This window comes from Magnolia sinica, chromosome 13, assembly GCF_029962835.1.
Source record: "Magnolia sinica isolate HGM2019 chromosome 13, MsV1, whole genome shotgun sequence".
In the NCBI taxonomy this organism is placed as follows: domain Eukaryota; kingdom Viridiplantae; phylum Streptophyta; class Magnoliopsida; order Magnoliales; family Magnoliaceae; genus Magnolia; species Magnolia sinica.
This window is the reverse complement of record NC_080585.1, coordinates 82,179,856-82,201,122: the sequence shown is the minus strand read 5'-3', so window position 1 is coordinate 82,201,122 and position 21,267 is coordinate 82,179,856. Positions and strand designations below refer to the sequence as shown.

Sequence of the window (21,267 nt, the reverse complement as noted above, 5' to 3'; positions counted from 1 at the left end):
ACCTTTCACATGTGATTGGACATATAGAAGACCCCACTTAGGAAGACACATGTGAAGGAAGATTGGAGAAAGAGGACCGAGCGCCCAAACTTTCCCATACTTATGTTATTTGCACGTTTTTGACTTAGTTAGCGGTCTTTTAGTGATCTTATATCTTTATTTGCTTATCCTAGGGTATTTTAGTAATTTTATGTCTTTATGTGCTTATTTAAGTGGGGTAAAGCCCTAAACACGAATTTCAACTATTGATGAATGAAAAGCAAACCCTTTGGTTGCCTCCTTCCTCTCTTCTCTCTAATGGTGCTTCTTCTCTCCCCTTGATCTTCTTCTTCTAATTTCTTCTTGTGCCCCTCCAACTTCCTCAAGGTAATAACTTTCTTTCTTCTATTTTTTTTGTTTTGGCTAATTCCTCTTCGATCAAAATCTTGAGAACCGATCTAAACCCTAAATCCCCAAATTCTCAAATCCCTAATCCGAGAAACTTCTTGGTTCTTCGGACTAGTGATCTTCATTGATCGATTGGGTGTGACCATGCAAGATCGGGAGGTCTCATCCCTCGCCGGATCCAACCTAAGTAGTAATTGAATTCCATACTCCATGGTTGTAGTGATGGCCCGCTCCATTGCATGTTTCCTTTATGATTTTCTCAGTTATGATGATTATTGTTAGACTTTTAGATCATTTATTCCTTTTATTTCCGCTGTTTAATTATCTCCATGAGCATGCATCATAATTAGGGCTGTCCTGCGTCAAAGAATAGCCGCCCTGAACCGTTTCATATCTCGAGCTACAGACAAATGTCTCCCATTTTTTAAGCAATTAAAGGGAAGCAAAAGACGGAGTGGACGGAAGAGTGCGAGCTCGCCTTTCAACAACTCAAGCAGTACCTAGGATCGCCACCATTGCTCTTTAAACTCGAGCAAGGAGAACCATTACTGCTGTACCTGACAGTTTCAAAAGTGACAGTTAGCTCGATCCTCATCAGAGAGTAAGAAGGGAAACGGCTACCAGTATATTACGTCAGCAAGGCCCTGGTCCCTGCTGAGACCAGATATCCAGACATAAAAAAGCTGGCGCTAGTGCTTGTCATCTCGTCAAAACGCTTACGGCCGTACTTCCAAGCCCATACCATCATCGTCCCGACCAACCAACCTCTCCGCCAAGTACTCCAGAAACCTGAAGTGTTAGGGAGACTTACAAAATGGGCAATCGAGCTCAGCGAGTTCGACATCAAGTATCAACCCCAGACAATGATCAAAGGCCAAGCAGTGGCCGACTTCATTGCCGAGCTCATACCCAAGCACGACCTGGATCCAGTCAAGCTAGGATCTAGCCCTAACATCCAGCCCAAGCAGGCTGAACATCAAACGACCGACCCGGATCAGCTGACATGGACGCTTTACGTTGATGGTTCATCCAATTCCAAAGGCAGCGGGGCCGGTATAGTCCTGGAGGCTCCTAATCAAACATGCACACAATATGCCTTAAGATTTGGATTTCAAGCATCAAACAATGTAGCGAAATATGAAGCGGTATTGGTCGGGCTCAGGTCGGCAGCAGGCGATGTTGTTAAATAGCATATGCGATTGTGTGCGATTGCATATGCCTGTGCGCATATGCGATCGCACAATCGCATATGCGGTCAGACACTTTTTTAAATACATTTTTCATTAAAAAAAAAAACAGAAAAATAGGGATAAATTAAGAAAAAAATGAATAAATTATTATATGTCATTGGCCCTTGAAATACATTTAATTTAAGTAAAATAAAACCAATTACATAATGAATTAAATATTAAGTCATCATTAATCAACAATTCTACATTCTACAATATAGTTAACTAACATTTAACAAATATAAAATATCAATATTCAACATTTAACACTACATATACATCAACAATCAACATTAATACAATCTTTCAAAAAAAAAAAAACAATCAACATCAACACACTTAGTAAGCAAAATGAAGAAGTTATTTATTATTCATCTAATCATATAGTATATACATTGATCTATTTGCCATTGTGGCATATCACCACCAGGTCCACCGCCACCATCATCATTACCATCATTTGAGTCACCTTCTTCCACATACACTTCTTCTTCTTCCGTTTCTTTATCATCTGTATGTATTAATACTTCATTAACATCCAATGGTGGATGATCTTCAGCTTGATCATCATTATCACCATCTCCTTCTTCCATCTCCTCAATCTCTTCAATGGGTTGACGGCTATTACTCACCCCCCGGCTCCCCCCCATCCTTCGCCTTTGAGTGGTACTACCTTCACCAGGTGTCGATTCGTATGCGGCATCTTGTACCCATGTTAGGTCCTCTCCAGTAAATACCGGGTCCTTCGTCTCTATGAGTCACTCATTATCTGCATCCAACTCATCTAAGCAGATAGGGTCAAAGAAACTGGGCTTTCACTTCCTAGTTTGGAATCGTTCTCGCAATTTTTGATTGTATTGAACGAAAACCAAGTTGTTGAGCTTTTTTTGCTCAAGACGATTCCTTTTCTTGGTATGAATCTGCAAGAAAGAAAGTGCATTTGGCATTAGCTATTTAGGTAATTAATTTAGCTTAGGCCTTACACTAAAAAATTGAAGTTTACAATTACTAAACAGTCTAAACTTACTGCCTCAAACGTGCTCCAATTGCGCTCGCAACCACTGGCAGAACACATGAGTCCAAGAATCCTCATAGCCAGCTTCTTTAGAGCTGGATCCTTTTTGTTTAGGTCCACTCCATAGGCAGCCCACCAGTCAGCTGAGAAAAACAGTTTAAGTAGGTTAGACTTTGGAGACTGTAGAAAAACTATTTGTAAGACACTAAGACTGACAGTTTAGTAGTACTTACTAGGTAATTTCATTGTTCGATGCCTTATTATGATATCCCTTGAGAATATCCTCTCACTTTTTGTGTAGAAGTCCAGCAAAGTTGAGATCTTGTCCTGTTCTCCTCTATCTGGAATCATTCTTTCCAAGACATAAATAAATCCAACCATATGCATAGTTAGTGCTTCTGCTAGATCAGCAGAAATGAATAAACATGCTAGGTTAAGGATGTAAGCAACCGAATACAATGGAGATGACATTTGGCTGCCCCATCTTCTATCTATAATATCTAAAATTGGCTTGTAATCATCGTCTCTATAGTTAAAATGGTCCATGATCTTATTTTTCGCCCTCTCCATCGCATCATATATATAGCCCATTGCAGGCTTCTCATCCTCGTCTACCAATCGCAACATAGTGACTAAGGGCTCGGATGCTTTTAGCACCTTTATCACTTGTGTTCAAAAACTTTAAGAAAGGATTGTTTGTTGAACCTGTTTCCCGTTAGCATTCTTTGACCAAGGTCCACTTGTAAAATCGGCTGACACTACAAAGCTTCTAAGTTCTGATTTCTTTGCATGTAATCTTTGTAGTGTTAAAAAGGCTGTAGTGAAACAGGTGACTGCTGGACGTAGCAAGTTACCCACAATGTGTTTTCTCATTCGACTAAGAAGAAGGGCATGTTTGAACATAAAGACCGTGATTCTTTTAGCCCTTGCAATCACATTTATAAATAATCTACCTATATCTTATATCTTCTAACATAAGATCAACACAATAGGCCGCACAGGGGGTCCAAAATAAACATCGCCTCTTCTCCATAAGAAGACGACCGGCCATTACATACGAGGCTGTGATGTCTGTAATTACTTGTATAACATATTCTTTACCTATTTCTTCAACTACATTATCTAGTAAGCTAAACAAATATTCTCCTGTGTGTGAATGGCCCAATGCATCCACGGACTTCAAGAACATTGTCCTAACTGGATAATTTACCAAAAAGTCAATGAGAGACCAACCGGATCTATCGGTCCATCCATCGGCCATTAGTGAACACCCATATATTTTTTACGATTCCTTATATTCAGTTATGAAGGATTGTGTATATTCAACTTCAGTTTTTAGGCATTGTCTCCCTCATTTCATGATATGAAGGAGGTTTAAGCCCAGGTCCAAATTGACCTATAGCCTCAACCATTACTTTGAAGCTTCTCGATTTAACGGTGTTGAAAGCAATGCCGGTTTGGTAAAACCACTTAGCAATATATTGAATAGTGGTTTTCCTGTCTTTTTGTTTATACTGGTTCTCTAAAGTTGTTTGAGCCGGCCCTTTCCCTCTACCCTTTTGGTCGATCACATTCTCGGGGTGTGGTCTACACCATCTATCCATGGGCCCATGCCGTCGGGCTTTTTTCAAGACCGTTGGTTGTATTAGTGGTCTAGACCGGCCTGTCGAAGTAGGGGGAGTGGGACTAGCTTCATCTACATTAATTACATTTATATCTTCATATGCATCTTGTTCCAAATATTCCTCCTGACGTAGGGCACTATCTCATCTCTTTCTTGACTGTTTTTCCATATACTCCATGATCTCCCTTCGGATTTCTGGAGTAATTTTGTCGCATACTTTTGCATTTGACCCCGGTAAATGTGCAAGGTGTTGCTTGTGCCTTGCAATGCCACCGGAACTCACATACCCATAAACTCACATACTATGTGAGTCTTTTCTGTAACACCGGTAGTGCCCATACTTCCAACCCGGGTCATTCGACTTGGCTTTCAAAGAGGAAGATTGGGAAGAAGACATTATGTCGGTGGTGTGTGTATTATTGATTGCTAGTAGCCTTAATGTAGAGGCATTTTCACACTGGGCTTGAGTGGGGTCACCTATGGGATGGAGGGGCACACTCGGGGTGGGTGACCCATGCGAGGATTTGGGGCCCACGGGGGAGGTCTCGTGTTCGAGATTCCTTACCAGGGGTGATTAATGCGCATTTCACACCGGGCTCGAGTGTGTTAGCCCGTGGGATGCGGGGACACTCGGGGTGGGCAGCTCATGTGATTTGGGGCCCACGAAGGGGGTTCGGCCGAGGTCCTAACCCATGAGATGTAGGGCCTGGGCTATGAGATAAAAGGATTAATTCACCATACTCTAATAGTTCGAGCTTTTAGAGCAAGTGGTTAATTGTCCTGCATCGAAGTGGTTAATTCACCATACTCTGATACCATTTCGATGCAAGACAATTAACCACTTGCTCTAAAAGCTCGAACTGCTAGAGTATGGCGAATTAATCCCTTTATCTTATAGCTCAGGCCCCACATCTCTTGGGTTTAGGATCTCGGCCGAACCCCCTTTGTGATCCCCAAATCACATGGGCCACCCACCTCGAGTGTGTCCCTGCATCCCACGGGCTACCCCACTCGAGCCTGGTGTGAAATACGCATTAATCACCCCTGGTGAGGAGTGTTGAACACGAGACCTCCCCCGTGGGCCCCAAATCACATCGGTCACCCACCCCGAGTGTGCCCCTGCATCCCACAGGCAACCTCACTCGAGCCCAGTGTGAAAATGCCCCTGCATTAATCACCCCCGGTGAGGAGTCTCGAATACGAGACCTCACGCTCTGTTATCAATTTGATGCAGGACAATTAACCACTTGCTCTAAAAGCTCGAACTGTTAGAGTATGGCGAATTAATCCCTTTATCCCATAGCCCAGGCCCCACATCTCATGGGTTTAGGACCTCGGCCGAACCCCCTTCGTGATCCCCAAATCACATGGGCCGCCCACCCTGAGTGTATCCCCGCATCCCACGGGCTACCCCACTCGAGCCCGATGTGAAATACGCATTAATCACCCCTGGTGAGGAGTCTTGAACATGAGACTTCCCCCGTGGGCCCCAAATCACATGAGTCACCCACCCCGAGTGTGCCCCTGCATCCCGCATGCAACCCCACTCGAGCCCAGTGTGAAAATGCCCTTGCATTAATACAGTTTGAGCTTTTAGAGCAAGTGGTTAATTGTCCTGCATCAAATTGATATCAGAGCGGGAGGTCTCGTGTTCGAGATTCCTCACTGGGGGTGATTAATACAGGGGCATTTTCACACTGGGCTTGAGTGGGGTTGCCTGTGGGATGCAGGGGCACACTCGGGGTGGGTGACCCATGCAAGGATTTGGGGCCCACGGGGGAGGTCTCGTGTTCGAGACTCCTTACCAGGGGTGATTAATGCGCATTTCACATCGGGCTCAAGTTGGGTAGCCTGTGGGATGCGGGGACACACTCGAGGTAGGCGGCTCATGTGATTTGGGGCTCACAAAGGGGGTTCGGCCGAGGTCCTAACCCATGAGATGTGGGGCCTGAGCTATGAGATAAAAGGATTAATTCACCATACTCTAATAGTTCGAGCTTTTAGAGCAAGTGGTTAATTGTCCTGCATCAGCCTAGTACTAAAAAGTAACTAGAAACTAGAAAGTAAACTAAAAAGTAAATACTAAAGTAAAGTAAGAGACTAAGGTCTATGAGTAAAGAGACTAAAGAGATGGGACTTGGGAGAGAGAGAGAGAGAGAGAGAGAGAGAGAGAGAGAGAGAGAGAGAGAGAGAGAGAGAGAGAGAGAGAGAGAGAGATTTACACACAAACAAAATTACAAATTTACAATTACAAATTTAAAAGAGGTTCTAAATTCTTCAATCTTCACTTCTTGTCTAAGTTGTCTTCTCTTCACCTTTGCCTTGAGTCCTTGACCCTTGACTTGAGTCTTGATCTTGATTCTACTTCTAGAATTATGTAGAATGTAATCTTCTAAGTTGTGTTGTTGTAAGTTGTAACTTCAAACTTGTAAGTTGTAAGTTGTAACTTATAAGTTGTAACAAAGTAACAAACAAACTAAAAAAAATAAAAATAATAAAAGTTGTTAGAAACCTAGAAATTGGATATAATGAAACTCTAAGAGAAAATGAGATAGAAAGAGAGATAGAAAGAGATAGTGGTGGGTGTGTTGTGTGAATATTTAGAAACTAGAAAGAGAGTTCAATTCAATGGATGGAGAGCTTGGTTGTCTTGTGGATGTAGTAATGTCTCTTGAATCTTGATTCTTGAATGTGGATGTATGTTCCCTTGATTGAAACTTCAATCTCAATCTTGATTCTTGAAAGAAATATGAATGGAGGAGTGGAGCTTAAGGCTTGGAATTGTGTAAGAGAGAGTGTAAGAGAGCAAAATAGAGATAAAGAGAGTTTGAACTTTGTGCATGTAGGAGTGCTTAGAATCCCTTTTTATAGAGAAAAAATCAGGATGAAAAAAATAAAATAAAATTCCAACGGTCAGAAAATGGTCAGATTTCTGACCATTGGCTAATATGCGATCACATATTATGGCACATTTGGCATATGCTCGCATATGTGCAGTGATCGCATATGCCACTGTCGCATATGGCATATGCGATTAATGCACATATGTGCGCACATATGCGATCGCACATGACAACACTGGCAGCAGCCATGGGAGCCTAGCACTTGGAAATTTGCAGTGACTCATAGCTCGTTGTCAACCAGATAGCTAGTGAATACCAAGCCATAAAACAACGAATGAAAGCCCATTTGCAAAGAGCTCGAGAGCTGATTAGCAAATTCCCGAGGTGCAATATTAGCCTGATCCCCAGAGCAGAAAACTCTAAAGCAGACATGTTGGCAAAGCTAGCCTCGGCAGCCGAGGATGATATTCCAATACCAATCCCGATCGAGTTTTTAACCAAATCGAGCATCGGCGAACCTGACCCAGGTATGTTTCTCCCGATAGATTTAGAGCCGACTTGGATGGACCCGATAATCGACTACCTCAAGGAGAGAAAACAGCCCGAAAGCCGTCTAGAGGCGCACAGGCTTCAAGTGAGAGCAACTTGCTATACCATGATCGGGGACATTCTGTACAAAACAGGATTCTCCCTCCCCTACCTCAGATGTCTCTGACCTCGGGAAGCAGAATACGTCTTAAAAGAAATTCATGAAGGCATTTGTGAAAACCATTCCAGCGACTGGGCCCTCACCCACAAAGTCATCTGACAAGGGTACTTTTGGCCAACCATCCAAGCGGACACCCATCAATATACTCGGAAATGTGACAAGTGTCAGCGATTCGCGACGATAACTCGACAGCCTCCTGAGCAATTAACTCCTATGACCGGGCCATGGCCGTTCGCCCAATGGGGAATCGACATCATCGGTCCCTTACCAATTGGCAAAGGGCAGACTAAATTTGTGGTCGTCGCAGTCGACTATTTCACCAAGTGGGCCGAGGCTGAGTCCCTGACCAAGATCACCGAGTAGAAAATTACGGACTTCGTCTGGAAGAATATCATATGCCGGTATGGAATCCCCCACACGATCATTTCAGACAACGAGAAACAGTTCGACAACAAGCAATTCTGAGGTATGTGCGAAAATCTTGGAATCCGGAATGTCTACTCATCACCCCGACACCCGCAGGCTAATGGACAGGTCGAAGTAGTCAATAAGATCATCAAGAACCATCTTCGAACGAAGCTTGAAAAGGCCAAAGGATCATGGGCAGAGTAGCTCCCCCACGTCCTCTAGGTGTATCGGACTACTGCCCGAACGGCCACATGAAAAACCCCTCCCTGACCTTCGGTGCTAAGGCCGTTATCCCAGTTGAGATCGGACTCCCGACTGCTCGGACTCACTTCTACGACGAACAACTGAACGCCGAGCAGATGACACTGGATCTTGACCTTATCGAAGAAAGAAGGGAGCAAGCTCAGCTCAAGGTCGCAGTTCAGTAGTAGCAGGTCGGCCGTTTCTACAATTATAGAGTGAAGATAAGAAGATTCCGGGCTGGAGATCTGGTCCTCCGAAGAACCTTCTAGAACACCAAGGAACCCGGCTCAGGAACCTTGGGACCGAATTGGGAAGGACCCTATGTGGTAACAAGCACGAGCCGACCAGGATCATATCAACTTGAGGACCTGGAAGGTCGGCTCCTGTCACATCCGTGGAATGTCGAGCATCTTAAAATCTACTACACATAAGGGACGACTTGTCCTGAGCGCAAAAATCTACTTTCTTGTTGTGTATAGTCTACAATACTAGAACCATTGCAATAAAAATCCCAAGGTCAGGACTAGTTCGCTCCCTACTTCCATGTTTACAAACGACCCATCTACTAGAAATCTACTAAGGGCTTCCTACAATACAAAGGAAGAACAACCCTCATTGACGTGCCGATCCTTCAAGAAGAGGTCGGGCCATGAACTATCACCACTACTTGGGCCGCACAATTTGCGGTAAGAACTATACTCTTAAAATACAGAAGTATCTGATCTACGGAAGTGCTCGACCAAGAATCATAGATTCATAAAAAAACGACTAAGGGCTTAACCTTGACATAAAACACCGACATACCCATCCCAAGCCTACCGATCCACTCAAAACGATCAGTGCAATGAACAAAAGAGTATCTTTCCATTAAAATAATTTGGAGGGGTACATTGCAAAAAAAAAAAAAAAAAGAAGCCACAAATCTACAAAAGGGAGAGGAAGGAGTCACAATGATGCGGGGGGCTGCTTAGAGGGTGAGTCCTTTGGAGGCGCCCCAGAATCAGAGTCAACCTCCTCAAAGGCCAAGAGGTCAAGCTCGGGATGCGCCCTTTGATGTCCTCAAGGCACTTTTGTACTCGGCGCCACATAGGGCGTCCCTTTCCTCCGTATACTCCTTGGAGGACTTAAAACTCCTCCACAACCGTTGCCCGAGCCGAAGAGACAGCTGCCTGGGCCTCCTTGATGTTCACATTAAAGGAGCGCTTCAGCCCAATCAGGTCCTACTTCCACCATGCTCCTCTCTCCAAGGTGTTGGCAAGGAGATTCTTCGATGCCTCCAGCTCGGCCGCCGAACCCTCTACCTGAGATTTCAGGGCAGTGTTCTGAGAGCGCAACTGATTGACCTCATCACGTAGCCGCCCAGCTTTGGCGCGGGACTGCTCGGCCTCAATGCGAAGTTGTTCGACCTCGGCCCCCTTTTGCATTAATGCCACCTCCGCTTCTTTACATTCCGCCTGAAGGCGCAACATCTCGTGGCGCACGTTAAGCAAGGAGGGGGCGTACAACAAAAAATTGTAACATTAGACCAAAGAAAAAAGGAAAGGAAGTAAGGCTATCTCAAGTAAGGTAAGCCTACCTTGAAGAAAAGCCTCGCCACCTGGCCTAGAACTCTATCCGGCGGCATATCCATCGAACTCGTAAAATCGGCATCAGAGACGTGCCCATCCACCCAAGGCAAAAGTCCCTCTAACGTGGCATGAGTCGACTTAAGAGGCCTTTGCCCTTCTCCGGCGTGGCCACTGGATGGAATCTCCATTTGAGGTGAGGGAAGTTCAGTTGCCATCTCCGCGACCACCCGGGCCCCAGCAGCTTGAGCTTCGGCAAGCGAAGCCAACCCAACGACCTCCTCGGCCACCTTGAAAACAGTGGCAGCAGGAGCCGAGGTCGGCACGTCATCCACGACCTCTCGGACCGCAGAGGATGGAGGTCCGACCTTCCCCTTGCTTTTGGAGGTTGGCTTTTTCTTCTTCTGGGCAATCTTGGCAGGAGGAGCCTTGCGCTTCGAAGGCCTTGCCTCTGGCATGTCTGTACAACAAAAATGGTTAGCCAAAAATCCACGAAGTATGCCAAATCCTGAGCAACCTACTGAAAAAGCTATACCTGTCAAAGCTAGATCAAGACCTGATTTGAGCAGAAGCTCGGGCGTGATGAGCTCCCTCTAAGATCTCAACTCGGCATCCACCGACCTAGCTCCAGCAATCCAGCAAGAGCTTCTACACCCAACACAGTGGGGTGCTTGGGGACAATTGCCAGAAAAGAATGCAAGTCAGAATGGAGATGACGACCGAGCAAAACACAAAAAAGAAAGGAAGATCTAAGTCCAGATGTACCGACCTGGCACAATGAAGGAGGTCGAAACCCACGAACGTAGCTCGGATATCCTTGGCGCCTCCCACTCCCCCGACGCCCAGAACCACTTGTTCTTCCAATTCTTATTTGAGGTCGGGACGTCCGTGATTATGGCCTTGCCGAATCCCTGCTAGGAGGAGAAATAATACCAACCATCATGAAGAAGGTTAGATTTTCCCTGGTATAGGTGGAGAAACTCATCCACGGTCAGCTTGGGCTGGTCAAGCTTGGACTAGAGGATGAACGACCCCACCAATGCCATCCAAGCGTTTGGGATCAGCTACCTGAGGGCTAACGCCAAGTGCGCAAGTACTCACCTCACTATCCTCTAGAGGGAAAGCCTAAGGCCGCACTGGAGGGCGACCTGGAAGATGGCCACCTTGCCCTCAAGGGGTTCGTTAGGAAGCTCACCCGGTAAGGTAGTTCGGAGTACCACAGAGTTTGGAATGTGGTATCCCGACCTTATCCTCACTAGGTCCGCCTCCGTCATCACGGATTCAACTGGCCCTTTTTCTTCCACCTCCGACAAGGATTCGCTAGCCTTCTCCGCTGTCGGGAAAGTCCCCTCTGCCTCCTCTGGTTGCTCCGCCGGGGACCGTTCAATGACCCGCGACGCATGGGACACATGAAAGTCCCTGTCGCTCATTGTCATCAACGGTGATGGTGGGTTCGACATGAGGCAAAGGTTGTCTACCCCACCATCACGACCGGGGGTCCCCTCCCATGGACTTGAGGTTTCCAGCATGGTTGTGGGCCCAAATAACGCTGGAAAACCCTGGAGAAAAGAAGAAAAAAGAGGAGAAGGGCAAGAGTACGATAACGGAACTCACCGGGGAAGGTCTCTAGAAGATTGCCGGAGTTCATGTTGAGAATCGTCTAAGTGCAGGAAATTGGGCGAACGGGCAGAGTAACAACGTGTAGTGAGCCCTGCTCGATTAGGGTTTCCCCCCTTTTTATAGCGAAGACAACTGTCCAACATTAACTATCGCATTCATTACGGCTGCCAGGACGACTCCTTGACACTTGCACCCGCACACGTGGAGCCTCGTCATTTGCCGTACGACTCCATGACCAAAGCGTGCGCCACGCGTCGTCACCCCACTGGTCGGACACCGAAAAGGCTCTCTAACGACACATGTGACATTGAGCCGTGAGCATACCGTCTTGGGTACCACGTGTCATGACTGTAGAGATGCTTCGAATCCTATGCATGCCGCCTAAAATCGACATTAATGAGGAACCGACTCAACACCCCGGATAACACCGATCCGACCTGCTTCTCAAGCCTGCTTCGCAAACTTGAAAGTGGGGGGGGGGGGGGGGGGGCTTACTGTTATGGGAAAAATGGACTGACCTATGAGAAAAGGTCATGTCGGAACCTAACACGCCCAACCAACCAAATAATAAGCCCTTCCGTTCTCCTCTATCCAAAGAAATAGAGAGGGAAGTAGAGGAATAAGAAGCTCAGTCGCCATGGGAGTCCGCTTCCTACTTAGAGTCCGTGGCCGAGGAACATGCCCGCAAGAGCACCACCTCCGTCGATTCCAAGATCTCCAGAGTCCATCAGGAATGCTCCATTCCTTTGCTCGACAATGAAAACGACAACGATGAGGTCGAGCTGCAGTGCATCTCAACCGGACAAGCGACTCCGAAGCCGAGGAGATGAGGTCGAGCTCGACGTCCCGCCAGTAGGCCGAAAGGACCACAGACCTCAGTGGAACTCAACAGCTCGACTAAGGAGATAGGTCGGCGTGACTTAGGTCGGCACAGCCCAGGTCGGCACACTTCAGGTCAGTGTAGTCCGCCTCCTATCAAGATCTGTTTGCATCCGCCCGAAATCCTAATCGAAGATCTAGGGAACCTATCACGATAAAGATCCGCCCGAGATCTTTGGAGGTATCCACGACAAACTTGGGATCCTGAGATCTTCGCCGAGGATCTTGGGAGATTCTCCACACGTTCAGAATCCGAATCCCTCTACAATAAGCACCTACTAAATAGGGAGATCTCCTTTACGTTACCGCCTCTCCTAAGCTATAAATAGAGACACCTCTAATGGTGAACGGTACGCACAATCTTTAGCCCTAAACCCTTAATACTTAACTAAGACCAAGATTCCTTTACTAACTTAGGCATCGGAGGGTCCCATGCTCTAGCCAGGGTCTTCCTTGCCTGTTCCTTGTGCAGGTACGTGGGTCCAAAAAGGGCTGACCAGATTTCTGCATCAACAATTATCATTTTATGTTGTTTTATCCAATGTTTTAAATATCAACGATATCGACCGATATATCCCACGATATATCTTGTATCCCACCTGTGCGATATGAAATGCATAGGTAGTGTCAATATATCCCACATGTTTGATTCAGTGAGCATTTTCAATTTTCAATCACTTTTTTTTTTTTTTTTTGTCGAAATTATGTTAAATGAGTGCCAAATGGTTATAAATCCATTTGTTCTTCATGTTTTGCATGAAAAATCATGGAGTTGAGCTTTAATTTCAATATCCATTAGTGCTTCATGTTCTCCTTTTTTTTTTTTTTTTCGAAAATCTCCTTCAACTAGTTGTCAATTGAGATTAATTTCAAAGTATTTAGGAGTACTTAATGAAATGATCATCACATACATTCTAATTTTGAAATTTGAGTGTAGGTAGCCCGTCCGATTTGGGGAAATTTGGGAAAATTTCGAAATTTCTCCAAATTTTCTCAAATTGCTTGCAATGTTGCACTCCAAACATGAAATCAAGCATATATGAGGGTTGATCTACTGGATTTTGTTAAGTCCTTGTCAATTTTCAGAAAATAAAAATCATTTTTAATTTAAATTTAATAAAAAAAAAATTTATTATTTTTTTTCAAAATTTACCTTTAACCAGCTGTCAATTGAGACTAATTTCAAAGTATTTAGGAAATATTCGATGAAATGGTCATCGCATACACTCTATGTTATGCATTCAATTTGAATATAGTTGCATTAGTTCAGTTAGACAACACATAACTTAGGACCCTATACATAGGGAACCTATTATGTGCACTTCTTTTTTGATATGTTATGATTTAAAAGTGTGTATTAAGGTATTTTCTAACAATCCCTAAAGTTTCATTGAAAAATTCAACCATTTTCCCAATGAGTCCCCATGTATTCCAAAAAGTGCGATAAATTACCCGATACAAACGATATATCCCATTCGATAACCGATATGTATCTATATCTCAAGGATGCGATGCGTAACATGATACCGATATTTCTAACAATGGTTTTATCATTGCTGTTCTCTCATGCCATCATTTCTGGTCTGGTTTTGCAAACTATTCAATGTTTGCATCATCTCGAAGTATGAATTTCTGATCTTTTCACCAGCTGTTTACACTAGAATTCGGTAATCTCCCAAACTTTTTTTTTTTTTTTTGAATAAATTTTTATCTTTTCGGGTTTAGAACTCACTGAAACTTTGTAAGTCTAAGTGAACTCAGTCTAACTTGTCTGGAACATGTATATTTCCCTGATAGAATCTTGATTGAGAGTCCATGAATGCAAGCGTTGAATTTGATCCTTTAATGAACTCTTCTGTATTTTGTGAAAATGGTTACTCTTCTGTATTTTGTGAAAATGGTTATCTTTGTATCATTCAATAGGATTTTCTTGATGCATACTAGAGAGATGCCATTGGACCTTGTGCACAGATAAGTATCATCACAGCATATTGGTTATTTCACACTCTGAATGCTTATTTATTAAGATTATTTGTGGATTAATTTTAGGCAGGTTAGTTGCTTCTTATGTGTGTATGTGCTTAACATTCTGTGATTACATACAATTCGAGTGTCCTTATTGATCTAGAGTTATTTTATGTTTTATTAGCTAAATGGAAATCATGAGACCATGAATGTAGAAGGTGATTTTAGATACGTTGATCTTGGGGCACTTGAAGAATGTATAGATTTCATGGAGTACTTGAATGAGTTCGATGATGATTGGGAGAAAGCTTTCATTGGTTGGATTAATGTGTCTGAAAGGTGGAAAGAAGAACGGAGGATGTCCCAAAGTCATTGGGGTCCTTGGAAGCTGATGAAGGTATCAAACTACTTGGTTCCGGTGCATTTCCTATTTGTTTATTCCTAGAGACTGTCTCAAGATCTCCCTTCATTTATATTAATTTTAAAAGTTTTTTGAGACCTTACTATGGAATTTGTAGTCTAAATTGATTGAAGGATTAAGATGGTTTCCATCAGATTAGAAGTTATTAAGAATTACTTGATCCTCAATCCAAGGATGCATATAATATCGGGTATTAGTCTATACAAGTAGGGTACATGGTTTGGTCTGGACGTTTATGGGCTCCATAGTGGATGGGAATGCCCCAGAAATATTTTAGATCGGAAGATCAAATTCCGAACCCTTTATATATATATATATATGTGTGTGTGTGTGTGTGCATGTGTCTAGATATTTGTCTGGGTGCGTGCTCGCATTTGCGTGCATGTATTCTTGAGGGCCAGGTATTTGGTCTTGTGCATTTGCCAAATCCATTGAATGGATGTCATCATGGATTCTCAACCAAACAAATCCATGTATTCTTGAGGGCCAGGTAAAAAGTCTTCCTTCATTGCTACCATCCATTTGCTTCCACATGTGCCAATGTGCATGTGTGAGATCTGGACTGTTCATCAGGTGGGTCACCCAATGAATCTGCCATTGCCCGAAACCGAGCTGGTCCAACCATCAGGTGGTCAGTGGTCACATGTGTAGGTAGGCGGTGGACAGTTGCTCCCTCTCTAATTGTCCATTTTCTTTGTACCAATATGAACTGCTTGATTATTAGATTGGCCTGATTTCGGGCAGATACATAAATAGTGTGGCCCACCGGATGGACTTGATGTCAAAGACCATTTACCAGAGGAATGGAATAACGTGATTTGATTGCACTAATCAATTGTTTTTGTAAAGTTTTCCTTGGGAAAGTTATTGGCAAATAGCAGGAATGTATTGTAGAGATGTCATTTTCATGGATTTGCATCTTGATTACCACACAAAAAGTTTCAGGATCCAGTAAATCCAAATTCCAGGCAAATACATGTCATTGGCAAGTTCATGGACTTGCCAAATTCATATGCCAAATTCATATTTCCATATGCTCGATCCCAAACAGGTCCTGTTTATTTGTATTTACTGACTGAAATGTTACATTCTTCCACCTTACGAAAAATTTTGGGCATCCGCACAATTATGGCTTATATGATCAATGGTCTGGATCATCAGACCATGGACCCAACTCTACAGACTAGGCAAATCGTCATTGTCATCATCATCATCATCATCTAAGCCTTATACCAACTAATTGGGACATGAATCCTTTTCTGCGATTCCACTCTATCAAGGGCCATAGCTTCAGCTACAGGCAAGGTACATATTGATGTTAATCATGTCCCGATGCATCAGGCAATAATAACTTGTATTTTAATAGCCGGAATAGTGTAATTTAAAAAACCATATATATAGTTGGAATAGTGTACTTAAAAAAATTATATTCACATATATTTATAATTATTCTGACAATTTTGTTCCAATATTAGGACAGAGGCAAAAGGGGGTAATTGCAAGATCATCCCTTTTAAGGCCAGGGGGCTTGTTGGCATGCGAATTGGCACATCATGCTGTTGTTCTTAAAGTTGATGATTGGGTGTTCTGTCATGGTGGTCTTCTTCCTCATCATGGTAATGGTGTCTAATTGATTAGTCATTGACATTGATGGCTATTGGAAATAACATGGAAATATGTAAAATTAATTTTCTCATGATTGTTTGAACTCTTAGGGATTCTTTTCCACTTCAAAGCCCGCCCCCAAGCTGCCCCCCCCCCTGCAACCAAATAAAATAAATAAATAAAATAAAATATATATATTTTTTTTTTAAAGAGAGATTAGTTATCTTACCTTTTCAACGTTTTAATGGTATGTAATATCCGAAGGGCTATTTGACCATTTCCTTCTTGCTGTACATAATTTTGACCCATGGTTTTATGGAATACAAATTTACTTCACATTTGGTTGGGTTTATTCTCTTTGGTATCAATGAAACAAGTTGAAAGTTTTCCTTGAAATTCAGCTTAGTGATTTTTATAAAGAAAGGACTAATATTTATTGATAATGATTGAGTTTTCTGATTCATCTTCCTTATGTTATACACAAGACATTTTTTTTAATCACTGAGGAATTAGAGGTTTCAAAATTACTTGGATGAAGCTCTATTACAACCTCTTAGCCAAAAGCTCGTTTACAGCTTCTTAGCCAAAAGCCACCTTCAAGGGCAGTAACTAGTGGTGATTTTTCTTATTGCTCAATTTGGGCAACGAGAGAATGAACCCGCTTCCCTTTTGTTTTAGTTGAAGAGGTATTTCAATAGCACATCCATGGTTTTGCAACTCCCAACTAGTGATGATTAAATTGGATAGAACTTCTCTTTCCTCTCTCTTTTTGAAGAAGTTGCAGTTGGCTTTTAGTCTTATTCATGAAATCTTTAATTTTCTCTACTTGAACATAAGCTTCATATGAAAGATTTGTGTTTATAATGATTTCCTTAATTTTAGTTACTTTTTATGAATCAAAGGGCCAAAATTTTTGATTATATTCTTATTTCAGTGGACTTCTTGGTGGTGTGCTTCTCCATGCTTTGGAGTATCAACCCATATACTTGTCAACAAGTCAATTGCTAGGGCCAGTTTCAATCAGTTCCAATCCATGTATTGATAGACATTCCTCATCTTTTCCTTGATTTGTGGGACTAGAGATGGTGAAGGCACAGATTGTTGGCTCACCTCCCAAATGACCTTTGTGCCTTTCTCATTCTTGTGCGCCATGATGTTTGTTGCAGACCGTGATGCCAAATATCTCCACAACCTTATCAACCAAACCCACACCGCTCATACATGGAGTAACTGAGAAAATTTCTGGTAGTCTAGGACTCATGCATACTAATGGCGTCGAGCGTTAATGACGAAGGCATTAGGGCACTAATGGCTGATCTAAACAAAATAAATAAGATGGGACATTGTGGGGGCAACCATATAGGCACCTGTGTGGAGTTTCCCATGTGAATTCCCTGGCATATAGATAAGGGTACATTCACCATCTCAAACCACTCGATTTAGTCATCTTTATTTTGGTCTTTTCCTCTTGAATAAGAACTGTCTAATCTCCTTAAGCCAGTGAGGTTGAATGGAAGTTTTTTGTTTAACACAACTCTGGATAGGGTACCTTGCCTTGTTCACCCAGAGTTTTTGATTGGTTACTGCCCAACAAGTCATTTGTATCCCACACACTTTGTATCTTCCTTTGTACATCCAAACTCAAAGGAAGCCTTTACCTTTGTGACCTCTTGACCTATTAAAATTTAGCTTGGATCAAGGTGTTCCATATTCGTTACGATATGCCCGTAAAGGCCGATACGTATAGGTAACGACCATGACCGTTACACGATATGGGGGTGAAAAGGGGCAGTTAGTTTTTTGATACCATATCAGCCGTTATGGTAGCTGTAAAGGCCGTTACAGGGCATAACTACCGTTACTCCCATAACGGTTGAAAAATGATCACTTTTTTTTTCTATTTAAATTCAATTTTCTCCTCTTTTTCACTTTTCTCATTCCAAAAACTCTCCTATATCATTTTACAACAGATTTCGACCACTCTTACTATATTTTTTAAGATTAAAATTGTGGATTGAAGTTATTTGAGTGAATAGAATCTACGAGGGCCTTAAAAAAAAATAATTTGAAAAAGTAGTATTTATGCTTTTTTCTGATTTCTAGTTCTAATGCTTGATTGTAATGTGTAAACATTAGAGACATAATCATATCAAACAATTCACTTGACTGCCCGATACAACACTTACCAAAGAGTGGACGGTTACACTACCGTAAACATGTTCAAAACAAAAATAAAAATAAAAATGCATATTTGAAATATTTACATTATTCTTAATTTTCTAGATAATTTTTCAGAATTTTTCATGCAAATGAAAATTTTCAATCATTACGGAGGTCGTAACGGTCGTTACGCCCTCATATTGGCCATTATGGCCGATACCCGTATAGGTAATGGTGGTAACTGTTATGGTCACCCTTATCAATACGGAATACCTTGGCTTGGATAGTGTAAATAGGATTTGTCACCGCTTGTGAAGAACCATGAAAGAATGTCTAAAAAATTCTGAAAATATCATGACAAATCTTCTAAAATCAAGATCGACCAAACCCCTAAATTTTTAGCTTAAATGGGGTCCATGTGTCCATACAACGCCGACGTCAGCCATACGACTGCTGACGTCAACAAGGTGACGTGTCGCCTCTCAACTTGGTGTATGCGGAATGCCTAGATCTATTCTTTGATACCAAGTAGAAGATGATTTGATGATTATAGTGTGGAGAAAAGAGGAGAAGAGTGAGAGAGAAGAAGAAGAAAGAGGAGAGTTTGGGGAAATGTTGTGGGTAAGCCAACATGCCCTAACACACAATGTTTTATTAGAATAGAGCATATAGTACACCACAGGAGAAGAAGAAAGTGTGCACATGCACTTACATTAAAAGAGCCACTAACCACACACTAACCACACACACTATACACTGACACTCTCTAGAGAACATACCTTTGGGCAGGGTTTGCAATATAATATATTTGCACTTATGTAGTCTAGCCCCTTTGGCACCAAGCATAAGCATGCAACGTTCTTGGCACTCTCCATCCCCGCCACTTGAGTGAAAGGAAAGTGCGAACTCTAGCATGCCCGGTGGGACCCTAATGCCTACTCTTGGTGTTTGTGCATGGACACTAGCTCTATAAACTTAATATTGAGTCATAACCTATCTCTAAGCCAATGAGGACCCTTGTGTAGTTCTTTAGGAACTTCCCAATTCCTTGAGGTAGTCAAAAGCGATACACTAACAACTTTGCTAATTACTTGATTTGATTACACAACAACATCCACCATCTCTCTTTATGAGTAGATCAATCATTCTCCTATTGACACACCCTATTCCGCGGAGTCGGATGCTGACAAATATGCTTTTGTTCGATCTAATTGTAGTGAGCTAGCCCCATGGTTAGATGTTGGAGGTGCAAAACAGAGATGCTCATTCTACTACCCCGATTGAGCGGCTGATAGAAAGCCCTACTTAGCTGAAATAAATGAGGAAGCTGTGTTCCATGAAGAACTTGCCTGGATGAGAACATTTTAGGAAGGTATGTGGGGAAGCATTGAGGCCTTATTTGCGATTACTGCTGATCTTAACTAGTGAAGCATGAAAGCGGCTGGAATGTTGTGAGAGAAATGGCCCGATAAGCCCTCTTGATGGTACTCAATCACTGCAGCGGGAGTACCCATTTGGAACTATCTTTTGACTTCGTGATGCAAGACGCATGCATGTGGCTAAATAATTAAGCGAGATCAATCAACAACTTAATCTAAATATCAAAATTCACAAACTACGCTAAATCATCAAATATATCAACAATCAAGCATGTAACTATGAGAGGTTTAGGCTACATATATCAAACTACGCAATGCATGACCATGAAATACTAAAAGATGGGATCATATGGATGTAGGAACATCCAAGTAGCATAGGAATTAGTTTAATTTCAAAAAGGGATAGCTAATACTACCTAGGGTTTGCTCAATTAGGGTTTAGGCCAACCTAAGGTTCATGGGATTTGGGGAAAAGTGAAGTTAAGGCTTAGGTTGCTTAATTGGTAAAGGGATTTGAGGCATCGGGTCTTAATACAAGGGAATTGGAAATTTGGATGGTTGGAAGTTTGGAATTTAGGGCCAATTAGGGAACTTGAGAATCTAGGGTTTAGGTGATTTAGGGAAACTTGGATATTTAGGGATTTAGGGTTTAGGTTAGGATTAATGAATGGGATTCAAGGGGTTTTTGATGTGGAAGCAAGAAGGAATCAAAGGGACGAAGGGTGGGCCATATGACCAGCTATAGGGGTTCACACATGTGGTCGTACGATCACATGTGTGGGTTATTTTGGCTAGGGTTTGGCATTTCAAGGGTTGGGTTTATATGGGAGGATGTAAAGAGAGGAAGGGATTTTGGAAAAAAGGGGGAAGTAGAAAAGATGAAAACTTAAAAGAAATATCTTTTTGTTGGAGAAAAGGGAAGACTATGGAAGGCAAGTGGAAGCCTTGCATCTCCGTCGAATAGGAATGGCCTCTCACTAATCCTATTCTTCAAATCACATGGAGAACCCTTCAAATAACATGAAGAAAAAAGAGAAACTTTAAAGTTTTTGAGAAGCAATAGCATGGAGAGCTCTACAACCCCCCATTCTTTTATAGTCTTAGAAATTTGTTCGTACAAAAAGACGCTCTCAGAAAAGATTTCTTAAAAAACCCCATAATATCTACAATATGTCATTTAATGCATAAAACAAAATAAAACCGCAAAATAAACTA

General features: G+C 42.5%; 1 protein-coding gene across 3 annotated transcripts in view; it reads left to right on the top strand.

Moving 5' to 3' along the window:
* Positions 1-21,267, top strand: part of LOC131223920 (shewanella-like protein phosphatase 1) — a 90,742-nt gene that overhangs the window by 20,535 nt on the left and 48,940 nt on the right. For all 3 annotated transcript variants that reach the window (XM_058219500.1, XM_058219501.1, XM_058219499.1), the window contains exons 4-5: positions 14,672-14,884; positions 16,389-16,524. In XM_058219500.1, the coding sequence (XP_058075483.1) occupies positions 14,672-14,884; positions 16,389-16,524 (349 nt within the window). The remainder of the gene's footprint in view (positions 1-14,671; positions 14,885-16,388; positions 16,525-21,267) is intronic.